The sequence below is a fragment of the Pan paniscus genome, chromosome 18, assembly GCF_029289425.2.
Source record: "Pan paniscus chromosome 18, NHGRI_mPanPan1-v2.0_pri, whole genome shotgun sequence".
Classification (NCBI taxonomy): Eukaryota; Metazoa; Chordata; class Mammalia; order Primates; family Hominidae; genus Pan; species Pan paniscus.
This window is the reverse complement of record NC_073267.2, coordinates 78,339,868-78,365,977: the sequence shown is the minus strand read 5'-3', so window position 1 is coordinate 78,365,977 and position 26,110 is coordinate 78,339,868. Positions and strand designations below refer to the sequence as shown.

Below are 26,110 nucleotides of genomic sequence, written 5' to 3'. Positions count from 1 at the left end.
TACCTTGACCATAACAGCTCCTGTGTCACCCCTAGGGCTCACTCCAGGTGGGCTCCAATGGAAACAGGTTTAAGGACTATGGCAGAAACTGCCAATTTTCCTCAGCATCCTTTTTCTCCTTTATCCTTTTAGTCATTGACACTCACTGCTCACCCTACACTCCACCCCTACTCCATGTCAATTTTCAATTGTAAGTAGAAGCTTCCAGGCTCCCTTGCAGCTAGATGTGGCTGTGTTTGGGCCAATGGTATATAAGTGGAGGTGATATATGCAACTTCCAGTCGTTTGGCCTCCACTTCCTCTGTTATCCCCTTCCCCAATCTAGGATGGAATGTAGAGGTGGTGGTGGTGAGCTGGCTAGCTTAGACCATGCTGATGAGCGCAGCCCCCAAGGTCTTGCTACTCTGCCTATGGTCTAAGGAATTGCAACATCATGACCCCCTGGGAGCTGGTTAGAAATGTAGAATCTGGCCGGGTGCGGTGGCTCAAGCCTGTAATCCCAACACTTTGGGAGGCTGAGGCGGGTGGATCACCTGAGGTCGGGAGTCTGAGACCAGCCTAACCAACATGGAGAAACATCATCTCTACTGAAAATACAAAATTAGCTGGGCATGGTGGCACATGCCCATAGTCCCAGCTACTTAGGAGGCTGAGGCGGGAGAATCGCTTGAACCTGTTAAGCGGAGGGTGCAGTGAGCTGAGATCACACCATTGCACTCCAGCCTCGGCAACAAGAGCGAAACTCCGTCTCAAAAAAAAAAAAAAAAAAAAAGAAATGCAGAATCTGTGGCCCTATGCCAGACCTCCTGGATCAGATTTCCCAGTTCAAAAAGAGGCCCAGATGATTTGTATGCTCTCAAGCTTGGGATGCACTGTCTTGAAGGATGAAAAGAGACAAGGTAGAAGAAACCTGGGTCCCCTGTTGACTTCATGGCCTTCCCATCTTAGACCATTTACCTCTGAAATGTTCAGTAAGAGACAAACTTCTATTTTATGGAGGCTAGCATAACTTGGGAGTCTCTTTCCTACATCAGCTAACCTATATCCTTACTAATATAAGAACAAAAATCATTTTCAGGAAACAAACCTCCTCCATTTTTTTAAGTCAAAGGCTGAGTCACTTGCCAGCTGGACTTACTTAGCAAAGCAAGAATTCCTCCAAGAATCCCCAGAATGGCAGGAATTTGCAATCCTGCTTCGACAGGCTGTGCCTTCCTACAGACGCCGGCGGCCCCTTCACAGTCACACACGCTGACCTCTAAGGTGGTCACTTGGTCTTTATTCTGGTTATCCATGAGCTTGAGATTGATTTTGTAGTCACCCACCTCTAAGGCCATCTTTGGCTTCAAAATGATAGATTCTTGGGCTGGAGAAAGCAATAAAAAGAAATGATGAGACCAGGGGAGGAAAATAAAAAGCTCATTCCAGAATAAAATTGCTAGTGAACTAAAGACACCCGCAAGCCGAGTGAAGAGAGCAGAGCTGCTTGGGTTTTATTTAGGTATGTACTTTTTTTTTCTTTTTTTTTTTTTTTTTGCTGTAAAAAGCTTTATTTCCATTTGGTCTAAGGCTTGGGAGAGGGCTCTAGAGTTGGTTTAAAAAAGCTGCCTAGTGGCTGGAGGGAGAGGCTTAGGCAGAGCGGGGCTCTTCAGATGTCGCTGGGTTCAGTAGGCTCCTGTGTGCCTGAGGGTGAACCTTTTTGCCCAGCCCGGCCTGGAGGCCGGCCGGCCTGTGAAGGTTGGTCAGGTGGTCACCTATCTTCTTGATGAGTTTTACTTTTTCATCTAGGAAGTGGCTCTCCAGGAAGTCACAGATATGGGGGTCTGTGCAGGCGGAACCCAAGGCATGAAGATCCAAAAGGGCCCAGTTCAGGTTCTTCTCCAGGGCCAGAGTGACTTCCATCGCACCCAGGGTTTTACCCCATTCATCTTTACATGGCTTCTGGATGTCCGGGAAGACACTGCGGCCGCCACACTGGTTTTGCATTTTCAAGGGACACTCAGTGCCCTTGTGCTTCTCCCTTGGCCAATTTGTGGAAGAAGTGGTGCACACCTTCCAGATCCACATCGTCATGGTGGAAATAGAAGCCCAGAGAAAAGTAGGTGTAGGAAGCCCATATATGCAAATTGACCAGGCAGTTGACAGCTGCCTCCACCTCGGTAGAATAGTTCTGATGAATCTGGGAGCTCACGATTGGTTGGCAAGAAGGAGCTAACCACAAAAATGGTGTTGTTTGGTCCCAGGAGCAGGAGGTAGCAGAGAAGATGGTCCTGGTTGCAAGTGGAGAGGGGAGTGGAGGGTGGCTAGAGGCTGGGAGAGGGAGCCCTGCTTGGGTTTTAGATTACTGGGTAGCATGCTACAAAGTTAGATACCAGGAAAGGAAAAAGACCTTTGGAGCAAGGCCTCAAAGACAGAAGGGACAAGGAAGCAAGTATCAATGGAAGGGGTGACATCTAGAAGTTGAGAAGGGAAATTGAAAGGTGGGGATCTGGGGGAAGGGAAGCATGGCAGTTGGAGCAAAGTTGCCAAAATAAAACTCAGGTACCCACTTGGGTCGTTGTACTGAATGGTCCAGTTGGCACTCGCCCCGTGTGTTAGTTCTGCTGTGAAGGGAGATGTATTGGGAGGAAGGTCTGCATCAATGATGTTTATGACCTGAGGCTTTGGATTCCTCTCACAGAAGAATATAGTTCGAGGTTCTGGTATGGGGGCATTGTCATTCACATCAGACAGGATCAGCAGAAGTGTCCCTGTTCCAGTAGCAACTGGAGAACCTAAGAGAAAATACACAGGAAATGTGGCAGCTTGGCAACAGTAATGAATCCCCATTGCCTTCCACCAGACCAAGTCTAGATCTTGTCCTGGCTCTTCAGTGGTCCCTCACCAGGCCCCACTCTACCCGCAGAACCTCCTGTCCCACCAATCCCAAAGGACCTCCACTCCCAGGTGGGCAGGTCTCTGGCCGTTTTACACAGACAACTTATTCCCACCTTGATAACAATTATTCAAGTTATTCCTCACACCAAGAACACACTCCCCCTTCTTCACATATCGTTATTCATTCACTGAATTTTAACTACTCCAAGAAGTCCTATTGCCTGCCTGTTGTTTCCCTAGTTCTCCTTTTTCTGCACTTTCCTGCCATTTGAGGTCATTAACAAAGCATTGAGTCTTTTTATTTATTTTAATTTTAAGCCTGACTAGAAGCTTAAAATCAAAGGGGATGAGTTGGGTCTTTTGAAGTCTCTGCAAATTGGTTTTCAAAATAGATTGGGGAGTTCACATACGCTTTTTTTTTTTTTTTTTTTTTTTGAGGCAGAGTCTCACTCTGTCACCCAGGCTGGAATGCCGTGGCATGAACACAGTTCACTGCAGCCTCTACCTCCTGGGCTTAATCTCCCACCTCTGCCTCCCTAGTAGCTGAGACTACAGGCGCATGCCACCATGCTTGGCTAGTTTTTAAATTTTTTTTGTAGAGAGGGGGTCTTATCATGTTGCCCAGGCTGGTCTTGAACTCTTGAGCTCAAGTGATCCTCGCATCTTAGCCTCTGAAAGTGTTGGGATTATAGGCGTGAGCCACTGCGCCCAGCCCATCCACACTTCTGTTTGCATTTCTTTTACATCTTGACACAACACCGAGCATATGGTAGTAGGAAAAATTGGTACCCAGGGAACTATCATCAATATTAGTATACGATACGGATACAAAACAACAGAAGAATCCATCTCAAACCTATAAATAGATATGTCTAGATGGCATGACTAAATTTTTAAAACTTTTTTCTCATGTAAATTTTATTTTTTAACAATGAGCACACGTCATTTAAAATTAACTCAAGGAGGCCAAGCATGATAACTCATGCCTGTAATCCCAGCATTTTGAGATTATGGGCAGTATGTTGCCCAGGCTAGTCTTGAACTCCTGGCCTCAAGCCATCTCCCACCTCAGACCCCCAAAGTGTTGGGATTACAGGTGTGAGCCTAGCACCCAGCCTATAAATGTATTTAAATACACAGAAGCAGTCTGGAAGGACCCACACCTAACTGATTTAACACCTAACTAATTTCACCCACATGGGTATTAACATTTTTCAGGTAAAGGAATTGAGGGACATAAAAATTAAACAGCAGGCCAGGCACGGTGGCTCACACCTGTAATCCCAGCACTTTGGGAGGCCAAGGTGGGCAGATCACAAGGTCAGGAGTTCAAGACCAGCTTGGCCAATATGGTGAAACCCCGTTTCTACTAAAAATACAAAAAATTAGCTGGGCGTGGTGGTGCACACCTGTAATCCCAGCTACATGGGAGGCTCAGGTAGGAGAATTGCTTGAACCTGGGAGGCAGAAGTTGCAGTGAGCCAAGATTGCACCACTGCACTCCAGCCTGGGTGACAGAGCAAGACTCTGTCTCAAAAAAAAAAAAAAAAAAAAATTAAACAGCAAATCCAAGGTCACACAAGTATTAAGCTTTGGAAATGGATTGTAAACCATCATTACCTGGTTCCCTTAGGGAAGGAATAAAGAGTGAGTAGTGAAAAGTAAGTTCTGTTTGACCAAAATTACTTGAAAAAACAATTTTTTTTTTGGAGACAGAGTCTTGCTCTGTTGCCCAGGATGGAGAGCAGTGGCGCAATCTTGGCTCACTGCAGCCTCCACCTCTCAGACTCAAGCAATCCTACCACTTCAGCCTTCTGAGTAGCTGGGACTACAGGTGCTCACCAACACACCCAGCTAATTTATGTACTTTTTGTAGAGACAGGGTTTTGCCATGTTACCCAGGCTGGTCTTGAACTCCTGGGCTCAAGTGATCCTCCCACCTCAGCCTCTCAAAGTGCTGGGATTACAGGTGTGAGTCACCGTGCTCAGCCCACTTGAATTTTTGATAATAAGAATGCCTTTGTTTAAGAATAAAAGAGAAATCTTTTGCAGCAACATGGATGAAACTGGAGGCCATTGTCTCAAGTGAAACGAATCAGACATATAAGGAGAAATACTGCATGTTCTCACTTAGAAGTCGGAGTTCAATAATGTGTACACATGGATGTAGATTGTGGAATGACAGACAATGGCAGCTGGGAAGGGTCCAAGGGGTGGGAGGGGGTAGATGATGAACAATTACTTAATGGGTACAATGCATGTTATTTGGGTGATGGATATCCTAAAAGCCCTGACTTTACCACTACACATCTATGCATGTAACAAAATTACCCTTGTACTCCATACATTTATACAAATCAATCCAACAAACAAAAAGGATAAAAGAAAAAGAATGAACTCTTCCCTCCAAAAGAAGGGAGGGGCAAGGAAGTGAACTATCTAGGAGGTCGAGGCAGCAAAGGCTCAGATGAGGCCCCCTTACCATTGTCTGTAGCTATGATTAGGGCTGTGTACGTGCTGTTCTTCACGTGCTCCAAATCCTCCCTGTCCAGCTCAGCCCGAGTGGAAATGGCACCAGTGTCAGGATTAATCTCCAGCCAGTTGGCAGTGTCTCTCCAAATCCGATATCTGAACGGGGACAAGCTCTGGCTTTTAGAATAGGACCAGCAAACAACATGTAGCTGAAAACGGCTTAAGCGCTTCTTCAGTTATATGGTTACTTCCAACGTTTTTATTTTGAAAACCAACAATAGGCCGGTCGCGGTGGCTCATGCCTGTAATCCCAACACTTTGGGAGGCTGAGGTGGGCAGATCACCTGAGGTCAGGAGTTTGAGACCAGCCTGGTCAACATGGTGAAACCCTGTCTCTACTAAAAATACAAAAATTAGCTGGGTGTGGTGGCACACGCCTGTAATCCCAGCTACTGGGGAGGGTGAGGCAGGAGAATCGATTGAACCTGGGAGATGGAGTTTGCAGTGAGCCGAGATTGCACCATTGCACTCCAGCCTGGGCAACAAAAGTGAAACCCTTTCTTTTTTTTTTTTTTTTTTGAGACGGAATCTTGCTCTGTAGCCCAAGCTGGAGTGCAGTGGCGCGATGTCGGCTCGCTGCAAGCTCCACCTCCTGGGTTCACACCATTCTTCTGCCTCAGCCTCCGGAGTAGCTGGGACTAGAGGCGCCCGCCATCACGCCCGGCTAATTTTTTTGTATTGTTAGTTGAGACGAGGTTTACACTGTTTTAGCCAGGATGGTCTCGATCTCCTGACCTCATGATCCGCACGTCTCGGCCTCCCAAAGTGCTGGGATTACAGGCGTGAGCCACCGCGCCCGGCCGAAACTCCGTCTTTAAAAAAAAAAAAAAAAAAGAAAACCAAGAAAACCAACAATACAACAGACAAGTTACTATAATAGTATGATGACCATCCATGGACTCTTCACCTGAGTTTACTCATTGTTAATACTTTGCCACATCTGCTCTGTCTATATTGACACACGCCTACATAATTTCTTGTTCTGCTGAACCATCTGCAAATAAATTGCAGAAGTCATGTTCCTTTACTTATAAATATGTCAATGTGTTATCTCCTAAGAACAAAGGCATTCTGTTATATAACCCCAATTTGATTTTCTTTTTTTTTCTTTTTTCTTTTTTTTTGAGACAGAGTCTCGCTCTGTTGCCCAGGCTGGAGTACAGTGGTGTGATCTCATCTCACTGCAAGCTCCGCCTCCCAGGTTCATGCCATTCTCCTGCCTCAGCCTCCTGAATAGCTGGGTCTACAGGCACCCGCCACCACGCCCGGCTAATTTTTTGTATTTTTAGTAGAGACGAGGTTTCACCATGTTAGCCAGGATAGTCTCGATCTCCTGACCTCAGATGATCCACCTATCTCGGCCTCCCAAAGCACTGGGATTGCAGGTGTGAGCCACCGTGACCAGTCTTGATTTTCAATTTTAGGAAACAAAACTTTGATAGAATACTATTGTCGAATATATGGTGCATATTCAAATTGTCAGATTTTCCAAAAATGTCCTTTATAGCAACCTTGCACCCTTCTGGATTCAGGATCCAATATGGCCTTTCGTTGGCATGGCTCTTCCTTAGGTCTTTCTTTTCTGTCACTGACATTTTTGAAATGTGCTGGCCAGTTGTTTTGTAGCATGCCCCTTAACTTGGGTTTGTCTGATTACTCCTCAAAATTTAGATTCAGGTAATCCATTTCAGGGGTCGGTGGGGACAAGAACAGGACAGAGGTGATGCTGTGGCCTCCCTAGTGCAGGACACTGGGAGGCACATGATGTCTGTCTGTGCTTCTATTGATAACTTTGATCACTTGGATAAGGGAAAGGCCACCAGATTTCTTCACAGCAAAGGTGCCTTTTTTCACTGCATGATTAACCTATAATCTGCAGGTAGATAATTTGAGAATATCTTGTTCAGCAACTAATTTTCACCCAATGGATTTGGCATCTGTGGATGATTCTTGCTGAAGCAATGATTACTATAATCCTTATTTATTTTTAAAAGCAGACTCCTGCAGACCAGCTCCCCCAAACAATACAGTAGTTCCTAAATGGTGGCAACATGCCACCTCCTCTCCTGTCATGAACATCTGGAGATGCAGGTTGCCCTGTTGACCTGTGGGTGGACTGCACTATTGACATTTAATGGGAGGTACAGGGAGGCTAACAGAGATCTACTGCTCAGTTATTTACTAGGGTCATGGAAAGGCTCTGAAAGGGAAACTAAGAAATCAAAGGAGGAAAGGGCTCTAAGAACCTGTGGGCTTGGCCTCACTTCTTTGGAAGTGCAAAGCAATGAATTACATCAAGTGGTCATTGTTCCAGGCGTAAGGGCCTCTGGAAACAGACACTAAAGACCTGGTCCCTGAATCTGCCCCAGGAGATGCTTTGAACTATCTATTTCACTACTGCAAGCTTTCAACCCAGCCTGGAAACTGTACAATCCAGGGTTTCATCACTGAACCAAATCCTACATTATTGTCTTTGACTTTTCACCATTCTTTTAAACTTCGATTAAAACCCATCTTGCCAGGCCTTACAGTTTGGAGCATGTAGAAATATCTCTAGATTATGAGGAGTCCATTGGCTACACATAGAAAATGAGAGTTTTTTTGTTTTTTGTTTTTTGTTTTTGAGATGGAGTCTCGCTCTGTCACCCAGGCTGGAGTGCAGTGACTCGATCTCAGCTCACTGCAACCTCAGCTTTTTGGGTTCAAGTGATTCTCGTGCCTCAGCCTCCCGAGTAGCTGGGATTACAGGTGTGTACCACCATGCCCGGTTAATTTCTTGTGTTTTTAGTGGAGGCAGGGGTTTCACCATATTGGCCAGACTGGTCTTCAACACCTGGCCTCAAAGTGATCCACCTGCCTAGGCCTCCCAAAGTTTTGGGATTACAGGCATAAGCTGCTATGCCCAACCCAAAATGAGAGTATTTTAAAGCAAGTGTTGTAGTTGGTTGGTTGGCATGTGGGTTCTCAGTTCTCAGCATCTGTGTGATTTACAGTATAGAGGTACCTTCAAGTTTGAAAGGAGAAATACTGATAGTAAGCTACTTAGAACACAATACTACGGGCTGGGTGCGGTGGCTCACGCCTGTAATCCCAGCACTTTAGGAGGCAGGCAGATCACTTGAGGTCAGAAGTTCGAGACCAGCCTGGCCAATGTGGTGAAGCCTTGTCTCTACTAAAAATACAAAAATTAGCCAGGCGTGGTGGCAGGCACCTGTAGTCCTGGCTACATGGAAGGCTGAGGCATGAAAATTGCTTGAACCCAAGAGACAGAGGCTGCAGTAGGCAGAGATCACGCCACTGCACGCTAGCCTGGGCGACAAAGTGAGACTCCAAACTCAAAAAAACACAATAGTATGTATGCAAAGTAAAATTGCATTTCTACCATACTACAAGAGCTCAAAGAGAGGCAGCACATCAGACCAAGAACGGCTGTCTGTAAAGGGAAGGGAACAGGTGAAAGGAGCACAGATAAAGGGAATAGAAAATAAATTAAGAGAATGGTCTTGTACAGACAAATGACAAAATGCCATGAAGTACATATTATTGATTTATATAAAAAATGATATAAAATAACCAGTTGCTGCAAGTCAGTTGAAAAATCCTCACACTTACGTTATTTTCTGTTCCATAAATGTGTCTGGCTCCTGGGCAGTGTAGGATGTGATTTCCTGGCCCACGCCAAAGTCCTCCGACACTTCCACTCTCTTTTCAGGAGGCACAAAGATGGGGGCTTCATTCACATCCAGCACATCCACGGTGACGGTGGCTGTGGAGGTGGTGAGAGAGACCTCAAAACGTACCACATTCGTCACTGCTACGTGTAGAATGTACTGCTGCTTGGCCTCAAAATCCAAGCCCTAGAGAGCAGAAACAATGAAGTTAAAAACAAAACGAAACATTTTGTGTTAGTAAAAATAAAATTAAATCCTTAACTGTTGCTTTTGGTAATATATTAGGTTGGTGCAAAAGTAACTGTGGTTTCTGCCATGACTTTCAATGGCAGAAACCACAATTACTTACCATGGCTTCTCAAATCTGCTCACCTACTCAAGAGGAAGTCAAAGCTGGGGCTATTCTAGGGATCCAGTCACTTCAACAAGCAATTCACTCAAATTCTTAGTTTTCAAGTTTCTTTCCTTATTTTATTTTTTTCTGAGACAGAATTTTTGCTCTTGTCACCCAGGCTGGAATGCAATGGCTCACTGCAACCTCCACCTCCTGGGTTCAAGCAATTCTCCCGCCTCAGCCTCCCTAGTAGCTGGGATTATAGGAGCCCGCCACCACACCTGGCTAATTTTTTGTATTTTTAGTAGAGATGACGTTTCACCATGTTGGCCAGGCTGGTCTCGAACTCCTGACCTCAGGTGATCCACCCGCCTTGGCCTCCCAAAGTGTTGGGATTACAGACATGAGCAACTGCACCCGGCCATCTTTTTTTTTTTTTTTTTTTTTAAGAGATGGAGTCTCATTCTATTGCCCAGGTTGGAGTACAGTGGCATGACCATAGCTGAGTGCAGCTTCAACCCCCTGGGCTCAAGTGATTCTCCCACCTCAGCCTCCCAAGTAGTTGGGCCCACTGCCATACACTACTGCGCTTGGCTAGTTTTCAAGTTTCTAGGACATTTTTCAAAAACAACCATATCTGCCCCACTTCTAAAATAAACCAGCACAAGAGCAGAGACCAGTAAATCATTTTCCCTGTCACTGCAAAATGGAAAGAGCTAAGGGAAGGAGAATGTTTCTGGGAAAGAGCCTATTAAAGCAGATAGTACTTCTTTTTCAATTTCAGGATCCTGTGTAAGAGCTTCTTGATTTCTTTTTTTTTTCAGACAGAGTCTCACTCTGTTGCCCAGGCCAGGGTGCAGTAGCACGATCTTGGCTCACTACAACCTCTGTCTTCCAGGCTCAAGCGATTCTCCTGCTTCAGCCTCCCAAGCAGCCGGGATTACAAGTGTGCACCACCACGCCCAGTTAATTTTTGTATTTTTGGTAGAGACAGGTTTTCACCATGTTGGCCAGGCTGGTCCCAAACTCCCGACCTCAGGTGATCTGCCCCCCTCGGCCTCCCAAAGTGCTGGGATTGCAGGCATGAGCCACCATGAGCCACCAAGAAGCCTTAGCTTCTTTTTCTTTTTTTTGAGACGAAGTCTCACTCTGTTGCCAGGCTGGAGTGCAGTGGCACGATCCTGGCTCACTGCAACCTCCCTCTCCTAGGTTCAAGCGATTCTCCTGCCTCAGCCTCCCTAGTAGCTGGGACTATAGGTGCACACCACCACGCCCAGCTAATTTTTGTATTTTTAGTAGAGATGGGGTTTCACCATGTTGGTCAGGATGATCTCGATCTCTTGACCTTGTGATCTGCCCGCCTTGGCCTCCCAAAGTGCTATGATTACAGGCGTGAGCCACCACGCCCGGCCTCCTTTTCCCTGCCCACCCCTGGAGACTGAGTCTTGCTCTGTCACCCAGAGCTGGAGTGCAATGGCACGATCTTGGCTCACTGCAACCTCCACCTCCCAGGTTCAAGCAATTCTCCTGCCTCAGCCTCCCTAGTAGCTGAGATTACAGGCACGTGCCACCATGCCTGGCTAATTTTTGTATTTTTAGCAGAGACTCAAACTCCTGACCTTGTGATCTGCCTGCCTCAGCGTCCCTAAGTGCTGGGATTACAGGCGTGAGCCACCACACGCAGTCCAGTTTCTTGATTTCTTACATGAGCAGGAAGAGCCACTGCAAATCCCACATGGTCCACTACAATCTGGGAAAGTCACCCTGTCCCCCTGCCAAAGCAAATCTACTTCTAAGAAGATACCAGGGGACAAGGGCATGAACAGCTGTGAGGATGCCAGTTTCTGCATCTTGCCAGGTACCATACAAACCTTTGCTGTTTTCAAAATGCCATCGTTGTTCACTGGATTTGTGGTGACAACAAATTGTCCACCATCATCATTCAATATGGTGTATACAGCCTCCCACGCTGGGGTATTGGGGGCATCAGCATCAGTCACTTTCAGTGTGGTGATTATGACGTTAGCCTCGTTCTCAGGCACCTGACCCTTGTACTGCAGAGCAAAGAGATGCGTCATTTACAAAGTACCAAGACTGCTAGCAGAGCTGAGTCTCAGGGGGCTAAAGGATTCCTCTTTTTTTGTTGTTCTTTTGAGACAAGATCTCACTGTCACCAGGCTGGAGTGTATCTGAGCGATCATGGCTCACTGTAGCCTCAACCTCCTGGGCTCAAGCAATCCTCCCACCTCAGCCTCCAGAGTAGCTGGGACCGCAGGCATGCACCACCACACCTGGCTAACTGAAAGCAAGCTTCAAGGAGAAGATGTGACAAGGAGAGGCCAGGCAATGGGCGCACTGGGGTGCAATGGTACAATCTCGGCTCACTGCAGCCTCCGCCTCCTGGGTTCAAGCAACTCTCATGCCTCAGATGCCCGAGTAGCTGGGATTACAAGCATGCACCACCACGCCCGGCTAATTTTTGTATTTTTAGTGGAGATGGGGTTTCCCCACGTTGGCCAGGCTGGTCTCAAACTCCATCCTCAAGGGATCCACCAGCCTTGGCCTCCCAACTTGCTAGATTACAGGTGTGAGCCACCACGCCTGGCCATTATACAGGATGATTTAAACTTACCCTACCTGGTTCTCAATACCTTCTCCTTGAATGCATGTAATATCCTTGGCATACAATAATTCTCATAAGATGTCTTCCTAGCTATACCAGAAACACCATGAGAATGGAATCTTTGTGTGTAATGGTCTCTCCAGTGTCTAATACAGTGCCTAATATAAACTTAGAAAATATTTGTTCAATAAAGAAATGAAACCAGGTAATATTTGCTATAAAAATGTACCATATGAGACTATGAAATCAGTAGGTGCTTTTTGCGACTTTACAATCTTGCACCAATTGGCCCCAGGCCAAGGGTGGAAAAAAGATACTAAAAGACAACTGCCATCTCCAGATGCTTGCTTTTAAGTTTAAAGTTAACATTCTCTAGTCTGGAGAGAGTTTTCAAAGACTTCGCCCATGAGCAGTGGTGACACTTAGTTCACGAACAACAAAAGACCTTTCTTTGGAAACCCTCTAAGGAGTTATAGAATTACCGTGGTGGGATTGAAGATCGGAGGGTTATCGTTGGTGTCAGTGACTGTGATCACAGCTGTTGCTGTTGTGCTTAACCCCTCACCTTGAAGGTCAGCAGCTTGAACCACCAGGGTATACGTAGGGAAACTCTGCAGAGAGATCGACACAACCAAGTCAGGACCAGGAACACTAGCCACCTTTGGCCTAGCCCAGCCCAACACATGGAACCAGAATATTTAACCATGTGCTTCATGCCAGCCTGCCTGTCTTCTAGGCACGGAACCTCTGGGCAGAAGCTTAGATGCAAAGCTCAGACCATCACTGTATTAACTGACAACTGGCCTAGCAGGATTTTGCTTTGTCCACGGGATTGAGCTAATACACATTTGTCCTCCACACCCTCTGGATCCTCCTGACCCCTGACCTCTCGGTCCAGCCCAGTGGTGACCACACTGATGACTCCTGTGTTCCTGTTAATGGTGAACATATTTTTGTCAGGCAGCTCAGGATCTTGGCTGAGGATGGTGTAAGCGATGGCGGCATTGTAGGTGTTCACATCATCGTCCGCGTCTGTGGCTGTGACCTCCATCACAGAGGTTCCTGGAAGAGTTCAAGGAGAGGAAGGTTTAGACAAGCTGCACTTTGGGACTGGGTCAATACTGCTTAATCCAATTCTGCCCTGAGGGATAAAGGAGGGGACATGGGGGTGGTACCATGTCAGAGTTCCCTAATTCCTAGAATTCTTACCAAAGTGCTAGGGGAGGAAGAAAGCTCAAACTATCAACTTATTATCCAGGTATAAATACACAAATGGTAATAAAGAAAAGAAAGGGAATGATTACCACAAAAGTCAGGGCGTGGTTTTTTTTTTTTTTTTTTTTTGAGACGGAGTTTTGCTCCTGTTGCCCAGGCTGGAATGCAATGGCGTGAACTCGGCTCACCACAATCTCTGTCTCCTGCCTCAGCCTCCCAAGTATCTGGAATTATAGGCATGTGTCGCCACGCCCAGCTAATTTTCTATTTTTAGTAGAGACAGGGTTTCTCCATGTTGGTCAGGCTGGTCTCAAACTCCTGACCTCAAGTGATTTGCCCACCTTGGCCTCCCAAAGTGCTGGGGTTACAGGTGTGAACCACCACACCCAGCCTAGGGTGTGGTTATCTTTATGGAGGAGAGAAAAGAATGTGACCAGGGGGGATTGTTTAGGGCTTTAAGGTACTGGTAAAGATCTGTTCCTTAATTAGGAAGGTTGTTCTTAGCCAGGTATAGTAGCTCATGCCTATAATCTTAGCAGCTTGTGGGGCTGAGGTGGGAGGATTGCTTGGGCCCAGGAGTTTGAAAGTAGCCTGGACAACAAAGCAAGACCCTGTCTCTAAAAAAATTTTTTTTTTTTTTTTTTTGAGACGGAGTCTGGATCTGTCACCCAGGCTGGAGTGCAGTGGCGTGATCTCAGCTCACTGCAACCTCCGCCTCCCGGGTTCAAGCAATTCTCCTGCCTCAGCCTCCCAAGTAGCTGGGATTACAGGCACCCGCCACCACGCCTGGCTAATTTTTTTGTATTTTTAATAGAGACGAGGTTTCACCATGTTGGTCAGGCTGGTCTTGAACTCCTGACCACAGGTGACCCACCCACCTTGGCCTCCCAAAGTGCTAGGATTATAGGCAGGAGCCACCATGCCCAGCCTAAAAAAAAAAAAATTTAATAATAAAAAAGGGAAGATTATTCTTAAACTCTCCTTATTTTACATGTTTCCACAGGTAGACTGTTATACACATGCATATAACACAACAATGGCTTGCCAAGAAGTTCTGCCCGTAGGAAGGATCAGCTTTAGTTACACAACCTTTGGGGTTGGACAACACTTTGGGGTCCAAAGAACCTAAGAGTCTTTCTGGGTATTCAGATTCTCATTAGTGGATATACCTGGAAGAGCACCTTCCATGACAGACCCCTTAAAGACCTCCTGGGTGAATTCGGGTTTGTTGTCATTCTGATCGGTCACCGTGATCAAAATCTCCATTGGATCCTCAACGGCATTCCCGTTGGATGACACAGCATGAGAGAAGAGCTGAAAGAACCAAGTGAGGGTGACTTGAGCTCTGATGAGGAAGAAAACATGGGAGAAGGGGCCCAGCCAGAGCAGAGTGCGCCCCCCTGGCTGCCACACCTTCCCACGCTCTGAGACCCCCAGCGGGTGACTTTTCTCACACATGTGCTGCTGCTGCTTCAGTGAGATCATAACAAGGTAAGAGCCATGGGCTGGAGAACACCCCCATGGCTCAGACCTCCCATTTCCCACACGAGGACCAGGGCATCAGGCCTAGAGATAAAGATGGGGGCCTGAAAAACTCTTATTCCATGCCGGGTGAAACTTGCTCTGGTCCTTTTAGTCTAGCATTTCCCCCAGATATTTCTGAATTTGGCATCAATATATGACTTCCTGGCCAGGCATAGTGGTTCATGTAATCTCAGCACTTTGGGAGGCCGAGGTGGGCAGATTGCTTGAGCTCAAGATTTCAAGACCAGCCTGGGCAACATAGCAAGATCTTGTTTCTACAAAAAATACAAAAATTAACTGGGTGTGGTGGCCTGCGCCTTTAGTCTCAGCTACTCAGGAAGATGAGGTGGGAGTGTCGCTTGGGCCCAGAAGGTCCAGGCTGCAGTGAGCTATGATTGTACCACTGCACTCCAGCCTGAGTGACATAGGTAGACCCCGTCTCAAAAAAACAAAAATCCAAAACCAAAACAAAAACAAAAACAAAATGACCTCTTGGAGGCCGGGCGCAGTGGCTCACTCCTGTAATCCCAGCACTTTGGGAGGCCAAATAGGGTGAATCGCCTGAGTTCAGGAGTTTGAGACCACTCTGGCCAACATGGTAAAACCTCATCTCTAATAAAAACACAAAAAATTAGCTGGGCGTGATGGCAGCTGCCTATAATCCAGCTACTCGGGAGGTTGAAGTAGGAGAATCACTTGAACCCGGGAAGTGGAGGTTGTGGTAAGCTGAGATCACATCATTGCATTCCAGCCTGGGTGACAGAGTGAAACCCTATCTCAAAAAAAAAAAAAAAAAAAAAAAAAGACCTCTTGGTTTTCCTAAGCTCTTGCTGCTGCCAAGCCCAAGAAATGGGTTTTGCTCCCTTATATCATCACTGTCCTGTTCCTTTAGGTCAGGGACTTCCAGCCCCAAGAACAGGTTGACATCTTGGGTCTAAATTTGTCCTGGTTGTATGAGGATGCATGGGGATTCTCCTTCCTTTCTTCCTGACAAAGAGAAAAATTAACAACCCCAAACTGTCCCACGTTCTCCCATCATTTCTCCTTAGCAACAGGTCAAGAGGTGTCAAGTTAAGCTCCTCATGTGTTCAGAGCCTCTGATCTGCAGATCCAGCATGGGTTGACCAAAAAATCCTGGGTGGATGTTACCCCAGTGTCAACAAGCTTCTAAGAGATACTTACAGTGTATGTGGCAATGCGTTCTCTATCCAGAGGCTCTGTCACCTTCAGCCATCCTGTTTCTCTTTCAATAATAAAGACACCAACAGGGGGTGTGTCAGCTCCTTGGCCAGTGATGCTGTAGAAAACCTTGCCTTCTTTGTCTTTGTTGGATTTGATCTGAAGACAAAATGAAAGAAAAAGAATTAGTAAAGAAGGATCCCAACACTGGGTCCTTTCCCTTTCTCTCCTTGGTACTTCTCTGCCAAATCCCTCCCAGAGAAACAGAGAACTTCTTTCTCTACCTGAACCAGGTTTTTAGGAAATGGGCCTTTTTCATTTTCTGGGCAGCTGATGGGAGGAATAACCCAGTCTCTCTTCTGTCTTCTGAGGCCAGGAGAGGAGTTGGGAAATGTGAGCAATTCTGCTTGGATTCCAGAAACAGAGGCCTAAAAGGAAAGAAGATGAGGAACAAGATAAGACAATTCAAGACAGATACTTCAGGTCTAACAGTCCAACCTAGCCAGACAGCGTCCCCAGCCTTCTGTGGGCAGTGTACGGTTTGAATTTAATGACACATTCTCTTATCAATGACAAATTATATATATCCACCAAAATGACCAATCAAAACAAAAACCAATGAGACCCTTTACTATATCGTAAAGACTGCATTCTCTTTTTATCCTTCTTAGTGTCCAGAGCTCAAATAATCATCATGCATACACAAGTATTGGTTTCAGGGTTTGATATTATAATTTACAAGCTGTTTCAAGCCTACATAATCTCATTTTTATTTTTTTGAGACAAGATCTGGCTCTATCACTGAGGCTGGGGTACAGCGGCAAGATCTTGTCTCACTGGAACCTCTGCCTCCCAGGCTCAAGCCATCCCTCCCATCTCAGCCTCCTGAGTAGCTGGGACTACAGGTGTGCACCACCATGGCTGACTAATTTTTGTATTTTTAGTAGACGTAGGGTTTTGCCATGTTACCCAGGCTGGTCTCGAACTTGTAAGCTTAAGCAATGTGGCCTCCCAAAATGCTGGGATTACAGGCATGAGCCACCACACCCAGCCCATAATATAATTTTTAACAGCAACATTATACTCTGATGATTTAATATCAGAGCTTACTCAACAACTGAATATTTGGGTTTTCGATTTCTTTTCTTTTCTTTTTTTAAATAGAGACAGGGTCTTGCTCTGTCACCCAGGCTGGAGTGCAGTGAAGTGATCAAAGCTCACTGCAGCCTTGAACTCCTGAGCTCAGGCGAGCCTCTGACCTCAGCCTATCAAGTAGCTGAAACTACAGGCATGCACCACCATGCACCACCATGTGCACCTAATTTTTAAATTTTTTTTAATTTTTGTAGAGGCAGGGTCTTGCCATCTTGCCCAGACTGGTCTCGAACTCCTGGGCTCAAGCGATTCTCCTGCTTTGGCTTCCCAATTTGCTGGGATTACAGGTGTGAGTCACTGCACCCAGCCTCTTTTATATTTTTCTTGGGGACATAGGTCCTCAACGTGGAGTTATCCCAAAACAAGTAGATTTTGAGAACTTGTACTAAGAACTACTTTGTGATCAATATAAATCTCTTCATCTCACTGTATCATTATATCTATATGGTTTCCATTTGTTCTAACAGAAGCTGTTGGGATGGAAGCCAAAAACACCCTTTGAGACTTGTATTGAACAGTTTTCATATGCAATAAAGATAACTTTATGCACATGCAGGGAAATAAGAGAGTTGAAAATGGAAGGAAAATATTTGCCAAATTGTTTAAGTGTTTTAAGGTGATTACTGGTAACACAGTAAAGTTTCCAGGGGAAAATTCCATCTCTCACCCTCCACATAAAAACTCACAGTCACTGATCACTGCTTGCCAAGTTTGAGTTCAGCTCTATTTTCTGGCTTTAAGATTGAAGATGCACCAGATACATGTGAGATATGACCAGGTATCATCACAGAGCCCTTCTCCAATGCTGCACACTGGCCACATGTGCACACATGCACACACACCTATGCTCTCTGCCCTCTACATCCTGTATTTGTCTCCTAGAGAGGCAGCCCAGCCTGCGCCAAGGGCAGGCTCTGGAGCTAGACTGCCTGGCTTTGAATCCTCATGACGGTACCTCCTTGCCCCAGGCAGATATTACTTAGTTTCTCTGTATTACAGCTTCCTAATGTCTGAAATGGGGATAATATTAGAACCTATCTCATATAATTCTTGGAAGGATTAAATGAGATGCTGGTATTGCACATTTAAAGCACTGTGAATACTGCCTGAAACATAGTAAGTGCTCAATAAAGGTAATGATGGAGATGATGGTTGAACTGGTTGGAAAACACTGAGTTATGGTTTTATTGAGATTTGACCCCAGCACATGAACAAAATAAAAAACTGACCATCATCACTGTATCCTGGGCCAGGCGTGGTGGCTCACACCTGTAATCCCAGCACTTTGGGAGGCTAAGGCAGGCAGATCACTTGAGGTCAGGAGTTTGGGATCAGCTTGGCCAATGTGCCAAAACCCCGCCTCTACTAAAAATACAAAAATTAGCCGGGCATGGTGGCACACACGGGGTCCCAACTACTTGGGAGGCTGAGGCGTGAGAATTGCTTGAACCCGGGAGGCAGAGGTTGCAGTGAGCTGAGATCATGCCACTGCACTCCAGCCTGGATGACAGAGAGAGATTCTGTCTCAAAAATAAATAAATAAATAAATAAATATAAAAAAATTAGCCAGGCATGGGGGCATGTGCCTGTAATTCAAGCTACTCAGGAGGCTGAGGCAAGAAAATAGCTTGAATCTGGGAGGCAGAAGTTGTAGTGAGCCGAGATTGTGTCACTGCACTCCAACCTGGGAAACAGAGCGAGACTCTGTCTCAAAAACAAAAACAAAAACCAATCCCAGAAAAACCACTGTATCCTAAGCCTTAAAACAGCCACCTTGGCCAGGCCTGGTGGCTCATGCCTGTAATCCCAGCAGGCTTTTTCCTTTGGGAGGCTGAGGCGGGTAGATCACCTGAGGTGAGCTCGAGACCAGCCTGGCCAACATGGTGAAATCCTGTTTCTACTAATAATACAAAAATTAGCTGGGTGTGGTGGTGCACACCTGTAATCCCAGCTACTCGGAAGGCTGAGGCAGAAGAATTGCTTGAACCCAGGAGGTAGAGGTTGCAGTGAGCTGAGATTGTGCCATTGCACTCTAGCCTGGCTGACAAGAGTGAAACTCCATCTCAAAAAAAAAACAAAAACAAACAAACAAAACAACAACAAAAACTGGCCACCTTGCACAGCCATGGTGAGCACATGGGCACTGATGGATGAATGCAAACCCAGTTATCACAATGAAAGGAAAGGAACATGCATGCCTTGCTGACACCAGGACTGTGGAATATTTTCAGAGAATGAATAATGATGAACACTGTGCTGGCAAAACATCACACTAACATTTTCATGCGTTAAATGAAAGGGAGTCATGCCTGAAAACACTGCACGTGGAACTGATCCCTCAGAAAAATAGGATACCAGGTGGGGCGCGGTGGCTCACGCCTATAATCCCAGCACTTTGGGAGGCCAAGGCAGGTGGACTGCTTGAGGTCAGGAGTTCAAGACCAGCCTGGCCAACATGGTAAAACCCCATCTGTACTAAAAACACAAAAGGAAGGGAAATGGAAGAAGAAGAAAAGAAAAGTAAAAAGAAAAGAAAGGAAGGATGCCAGACTGAGAAAACTCACCCAAATAAGATGAAAGGACTAGAGACTAAGATCTATTCTTACACAAATTTAGAGATTTTGAGCCTGCACAACAAAGTGAGACCCTATCTCTATTAAAAAAAAAAAAAAAAATTAGCTGGGCATGGTGGTGCACCCTGTGGTCCCAGCTACATGGAAGATTGAGGCAGGAGGATTGCTTGAGCCTGGGAGGTCAAGGCTGCAGTGAGCTGTGTTCCCACCACTGCACTCCAGCCTGGGTGACAGAGCAAGACTCTGTCTCCAAAAAAAAAAAAAAAAAAAAGATTTTGTTACCTGGATATGTTGTTTTTTAAAAAAGTTAAAAATTAATGAATATATAATGAAAGCGAGGTAAGACTGCCATCTAATTACAGTACCACCTGGTTCCAGAAGGATCCTTTGAACTATAGAGACAAACCAAGGTGAATCTCAAACCAGCTGAGGCATAATCTGCTACCTACCACCCAATATCCACTCTTTGTTTCTGATTAAAAACAAAATAAAAACCTATCTCTCCAATATATATCTCAATTTTGTAATTCTGGAATATACATTCCAGAAATGTATTCATATAAAAGACTACATTCCCTACACTGCATGTGCAGCTAGATGTGGCTAAATTTTGGCCAGTGTTTCTCAAGTGTTGCTTGTGGAGAATTCCACAAAGGTTTCTTAAAAGGCAGACAGGGCCAGGCACGGTGGCTCACACCTGTAATCCCAGCACTTTAGGAGGCCGAGGCAGGCCGATCACAAGGTCAGGAGATCGAGACCATCCTGGCTAACACGGTGAAACCCCGTCTCTACTAAAAATGCAAAAAATAAGCCAGGTGTGGTGGCGGGCGCCTGTAGTCTCAGCTACTCAGGAGGCTGAGGCAGGAGAATGGCGTGAACCCGGGAGGTGGAGCTTGCAGTGAGCCGAGATCGCGCCACTGCACTCTAGCCTGGGTGACAGAGCAAGACTCCGTCTCAAAAAAAAAAAAAAAAAGGCAGACAGATAACTAAGTAATGAATTTTTATGCTTCTCCTTTCTCCTTCTTATTGCTTAGAATAAAGACATGATTAAAAAAATTTAAAAAGACATGATGACTGGAGCTCCAGCCGCCATCTGGGATCATGAGGTCTCCTTGAGGATGAGGTCATGTGCTGAGGATGGCGGAGCAAAAATGAAAGGGGGAACCTGGGCTCTTGATGACTATCAAGTCTCCATACTGGGCACAGCTTACCCTAGGGCTTCCTTAACTTGAGGAATAAACCACGACATAAACCACGACAATTGGAGATTTATATAACATGCACTTGAACCCAATCATGATACAGCAGACATGGAGCCAGAAACAAAGTTCAAGAGATGTGGAAGAAAAGTTGAAGACCCAAGCTCAAAACTGTCCCTGCAGCCGGGCTCAGTGGCTCAAACCTATAATCCCAGCACTTTGGGAGGCTGAGGTGGGCAGATCACTTGAGGTCAGGAGTTCGAGACCAGCCTGGCCAACATGATGAAACCCATCTCTACTAAAATCCAAAAATCAGCCAGGCATGGTGATGGGCTCCTGTATTCCCAGCTACTTGAGAGGCTGAGGCAGAAGAATTGTTTGAACCCAGGAGGCAGAAGTTGCCGTGAGCCAAAATTGCACCACTGCCCTCCAGCCTGGGAGACAGAGCAAGAATCTGTCTCTAAAAAAATAAAACTGTCTCTGGATCATAAGAGGCTTCCACACACAGCTGCCTGGCAAGGACTCACTGTGCTGAGTTTTTTTCACATGAATGATGGGGTCCCTTGGAGACTTTGAGTCAAGGAGCTAAGTTAATATGATCCTATAGTATTAGATTCCTCATTTTTCTGGTCTAATTACACCAGGGAGAAAAATCAGATCGGGAGGACCATTAAGTTCCAAGAATATCAATAGTCTTCAGGGAGAAAAGAAGATGCCAATCTTACTGGCCCTGGCACTTACAACACATTCCACACGTCCAAAGCAGTAAGCAGGACACAACCAGAATATCCCCCAGAGAGACATTTCGGTAGGAAGCACCACAGGAGCACTTGAGAAACTGGCTTCGAATAACAACCCCTAGAAACATTCCTGCCAAGAACCTAGGCAGACATCCATCCATCCTTCCATTCATGGCCAATTCATCTGTTTGTCTGTTCCTGGTATGGGCCAGACCTAAGGCCAGGCACTGCAAATACAATGGGAAAGGGTCTTGTGGAGGTTATAGTCTAATGGGGTAAGAGCTGCCCACTGGTTCTTCTCCTTCTTCACCAAGGCTCTTCTTACTGGAAGCACAAAAAGCAAAATGATCAGAGAATCCAGCTCTTGGCCAGGCACAGTGGCTCACTCCTGTAATTCCAGCACTTTGGGAGGCTGAGGCAGGCAGATCATTTGAGGTCAGGAATTCGAGACCAGCCTAGCCAACATGGTGAAACCCTGCCTCTACTAAAAATACAAAAATTAGCCAGGTATGGTGGCGGGCGCCTGTAATCCCAGCTACTCAGGAGGTCGAGGCAGGAGAATCACTTGAACTGGGGAGGTGGAGGTTGCTGTGAGTCACACCACTGCACTCCAGCCTGGGCCACAGAGTGAGACTACGTCTTAAAAAAAAAAGAGAGAGAGAGAGAGAAGAATCCAGCTCTTATTCATTCTTCTTCCCCCAGGAGGGGAGTGGTAAAGACAGCTAACAATGACTAAGTATGCCTTGCGTATTTTTAGCATTTCACATGTATTAATTAATTCCATCCTCACTGTTATCTCCATTTTACAGATAAGGAAGCTCAAGCATAGAGAGGTGACATAATTCCTCCAACATTACCCAAGTAGTAAATAGCACGGCTGAGATTCAGTCCCAGACGGTGTTCAGGCCTTTACCATTCTTCTACACTACCGGATTCCCACACCCCAAAAACTCCAGCAAGAATTATTCAGTTAGGCCAAGAGCCCTCCACTCAGGCTGATTTGTCCCCCCAGGGGCCATGGGCAACATGTGGAGATACTTTGGGTTGTCATAACTGGTGGAAGTGCTACTGGTGTCTAACCAGTTAAGGCCAGGGATGCTTGCTAAACATCCTACATAGTGCACAGGACAACCCCTACAACACAAAATCATCCAGCCCAAAATGTCAATGGTACCAAGGCTGAGAAACCCGGATTAGACAGCGCACTAAAACAACAGCGAACTTCTCAGAAAAATGCCAACATACCTGATGGGGCGGGGGGCGGTGGTGGTGCCCCACTGTATTCAGCGTGACTTTGGTGGAAAACTTTCTGTAGGTGGAGTCCCAGGCGTAGACCAAGAAATGGATCTGTGGGTTATGAAACCGTAGAGGCCTTTTGACTGTAATCACACCATCTGTGCCCACTTTGAATCGGGTGTCGAGGGAAAAATAGGCTGTCCTTTGTCGACCGGTGCAATCTTCAAAATTCACTGCAGGGCAGAAATCACAGAGATTAGGAAATTGGACAGATTAAAGACAAGAGCATTCCTTCTCCAAAGAGCGAACTTGTGGGAAGACTCCCACAAAACCAAACACAACCAAAAACAAACCATAATCTGGTGACAGAACAACAAAGCTATCACCATAACGTTCTTCACAATTACAGGATGACTTCCTTGTGCTCTGATTTCTTTCTCATCTTCTTGTCAATTGAAAATATTATCTTGTCTAGAAAGAAACTTCTCGACTGGGCACAGTGGCTCATGCCTGTAACCCCAGCATTTTGGGAGGCCAAGGTGGGCAGATCACTTGAGGTCAGGAGCTTGAGACCAGCCTGGCCAACATGATGAAACCCTGTCTCTACTAAAAATACAAAAAAAATTAGCCAGGCTTAGTGGCAGGCGCCTGTAATTCCAGCCACTTGGGAGGCTGAGGCAGGAGAATCTCTTGAACCTGTAAGGTGGAGGTTGCAGTGAGCTGAGATTGCGCCACTGCACTCCAGCCTGGGCAACAGAGCGAGACTCCATCTCAAAAAATAAATAAATAAAAGTAACTAAAACTTTAAAAAGTATTAATACTCTAAAACTGGAGAAGCTGTGGTTGAAGCATCTACACTATACATTAGAATCTCAAAGGACTCATTCAAATAGGTAACCATCAAGCTATATGCCAGACACTGTGTTGGACTGTGAGGACAAAATCGTGACGAAGATACTTAAGGTTTCTGCTCTCATTGAGTTTACACTACTGAGGAAGAGATGGACAAAGACAGAAACTTAAAATTTCAGGCAGTGGTAAGTAATAGGTAGAAAGAAATTAAAATAAAAGAGGGTGATATAAGAGTGGCAGAGGAGAAGGGAGTTTGCCGAAGATGTAACATCTATTGCATGGTGAGGGCAGGCCTTTCTGAGGTAGGCCCATCTGAGCTGGGACCTGAAGGAGCCAGCCTTGCAGAAGCCTGGCTCAAAGAAGCTTCCAGGCAGAGGGGAGCAGTCGATAAGACCATTCATTCTAGGAAACTCTCAGCTTGGCCTGTTTTCCTCCCTTTCAAATAATTGTCCGATGGAATTTCTATTTCATCCAAGTGCTCTTTTATAAAAATTCCTGCCGTCCTATCTTAGAAGGCTAGACAGGAGGATCAGGTTTCTGCCAGAAAGCCCTTGAAGCCATCCCTGATGCCTAGGCAGCAGTTTTCATTTCTTCCATCAGGGGCCACCCTTGCAAACATTTCTGAAGCCAACAGCCCTGCCCTTGCCAGAGAAAAATAAGACCACGTTTGGGGGTGAGAGGGGAAGTACCAGATTTTCTCCATTTTGAAGATGAAACTGAGGCTCACAGAGGTTAAGAAATTTACCTGACATCCTGTAACTATTAAATGGCAGAGCTGAGACAGCCCTTTAACATGGGTTAGTCTCATGGTTGGCTCTTCCTCTCTCTGGAGAGACCCTATTAAGGCCTTGGTTTTTTTTTTTTTTAAATAATATTTTCATAGAGATGGGATCTTGTTATGTTGCCCAGGCTGGTCTTGAACTCCTGGACTCAACCAGTCTTCCTGCCTCGGCCTCCCAAAGTGCTAGGATGACAGGCATGAGCCAGTGTGCCCAGCCAACCTTGGTTTTTTTTTTTTTTAATTATTATTAATTTTTTTTGAGACAGTCTCGCTCTGTTGCCCAGGCTGGAGTGCAGTGGCACGATCTCGGTTCACTGAAACCTCCGCCTCCTGGGTTCAAGCAATTCTGCCTCAGCCTCCCAAGTAGCTGGGATTACAGGCATGTGCCATCACACCTGAATAATTTATGTAATTTTAGTAGAGACAGGGTTTCACCATGTTGTCCAGGCTGGTCTCAAACTCCTGACCTCAGGTGATCCATCCACCTCGCCTCCCAAAGTGCTGGGATTACATGAATGAGCCACCACACCCGGCCCCAACCTTGGTTATTTTTAAAAGGAAGATTATATCAGTTTATAGATAGATTATATCTATAATCTCTCTATTCAAAGCCCTACCCTTTGAGAAGTGACAGTATGAGAGGGAGCCCCAACCTGAATTCCAGGTGCTCATAAGACTCATTATCTCCTCACGCAACCTGATCCCCTGGGCTGATTATAGGAAATTATAGGAAAGATTGAAAGGTTCTCCAGCTCCAGTCTTGATCTCTAAGACTGAGATCAGAGGCTACCCCATGCAATAGCTAGGAGTCTGCTACCTGGCAAATAAACTGAGCAATGAAACCAGGAAGAGCTCGTTCATAGGAAGGGAGCTGTGTCATTCAAAGAGTCGCCCACCTGACCCTCCCTCCCAGTTTGTTTAAAAAATAAAAATAAAAAATCACCACCATGCCCCAACCCCTACCTTCTCAGCCCTTAGACTGGGTCTACAACTCACTTCTGCAACTTGAAGGAAAGGATGGGGTGAGCAGGGGGAGCCATAATAAATGATGGGAAGACAGAGACAAGGAAAAAGGGCTGGACCCAGGGTCTGTGACTGGATTATAAACCCAGATTCTGCCATGTTCTTGCTGGGTGGCCTTAGCAAATTGCTAAACCTCTATGGGCCTTGGCCTTCTCTACTATAACATAAAGGTTATCACCACTGTTTGAGTCTACCTCTTTAGGGTTTTGTGAAGACCAAGACAGTGAATGGGATGACATTTTCTAAGTTAAAAAGCAATGAAAGTAGAAGAGATGACTATTATTTCTGTGTATTTGGGTAGACAAGTGTTTGTTAACTGAACAGCTGAGCCATAAGATGATGAAAGAATCAAGAAGAAATGCCAAGTCCTTAAAGGATGGGCAGATACCATCCTTTTAAGTCTAAAATAGGAATTTCTTTTCAAACTAGCAAAACCAGATGCTCTTCAAAGAGTCCTCCCCCACCCCCAGCAGAAGTAATGGGGCAACTAGGTCATCTTTAGGGGCTTGTCATGTAAACAGGGAATGAAGGCTGCACTGAATTCCTTTCTCCAGCCTTCCCAAATTTAGACAGTGAAAGTTGAGACAAGCATGATT

At 45.8% G+C, this 26,110-nt stretch overlaps 1 protein-coding gene and 1 pseudogene across 1 annotated transcript in view; both read right to left on the bottom strand.

The window, feature by feature from the left end:
- CDH1 (cadherin 1) overlaps nt 1-26,110 on the bottom strand; it is a 97,862-nt gene that overhangs the window by 10,749 nt on the left and 61,003 nt on the right. The window contains exons 3-13 of the mRNA XM_034940548.3: nt 22,868-23,091; nt 16,240-16,383; nt 15,959-16,114; nt 14,422-14,566; nt 12,924-13,099; nt 12,520-12,648; nt 11,286-11,468; nt 9,022-9,266; nt 5,360-5,505; nt 2,550-2,774; nt 1,139-1,366 (exon numbers count right to left, since the gene is read on the bottom strand). Of these exons, the coding sequence (XP_034796439.3) occupies nt 1,139-1,366; nt 2,550-2,774; nt 5,360-5,505; nt 9,022-9,266; nt 11,286-11,468; nt 12,520-12,648; nt 12,924-13,099; nt 14,422-14,566; nt 15,959-16,114; nt 16,240-16,383; nt 22,868-23,091 (2,001 nt within the window). The remainder of the gene's footprint in view (nt 1-1,138; nt 1,367-2,549; nt 2,775-5,359; nt 5,506-9,021; nt 9,267-11,285; nt 11,469-12,519; nt 12,649-12,923; nt 13,100-14,421; nt 14,567-15,958; nt 16,115-16,239; nt 16,384-22,867; nt 23,092-26,110) is intronic.
- Nucleotides 1,379-2,332, bottom strand: LOC134729304 (ferritin light chain-like; annotated as a pseudogene).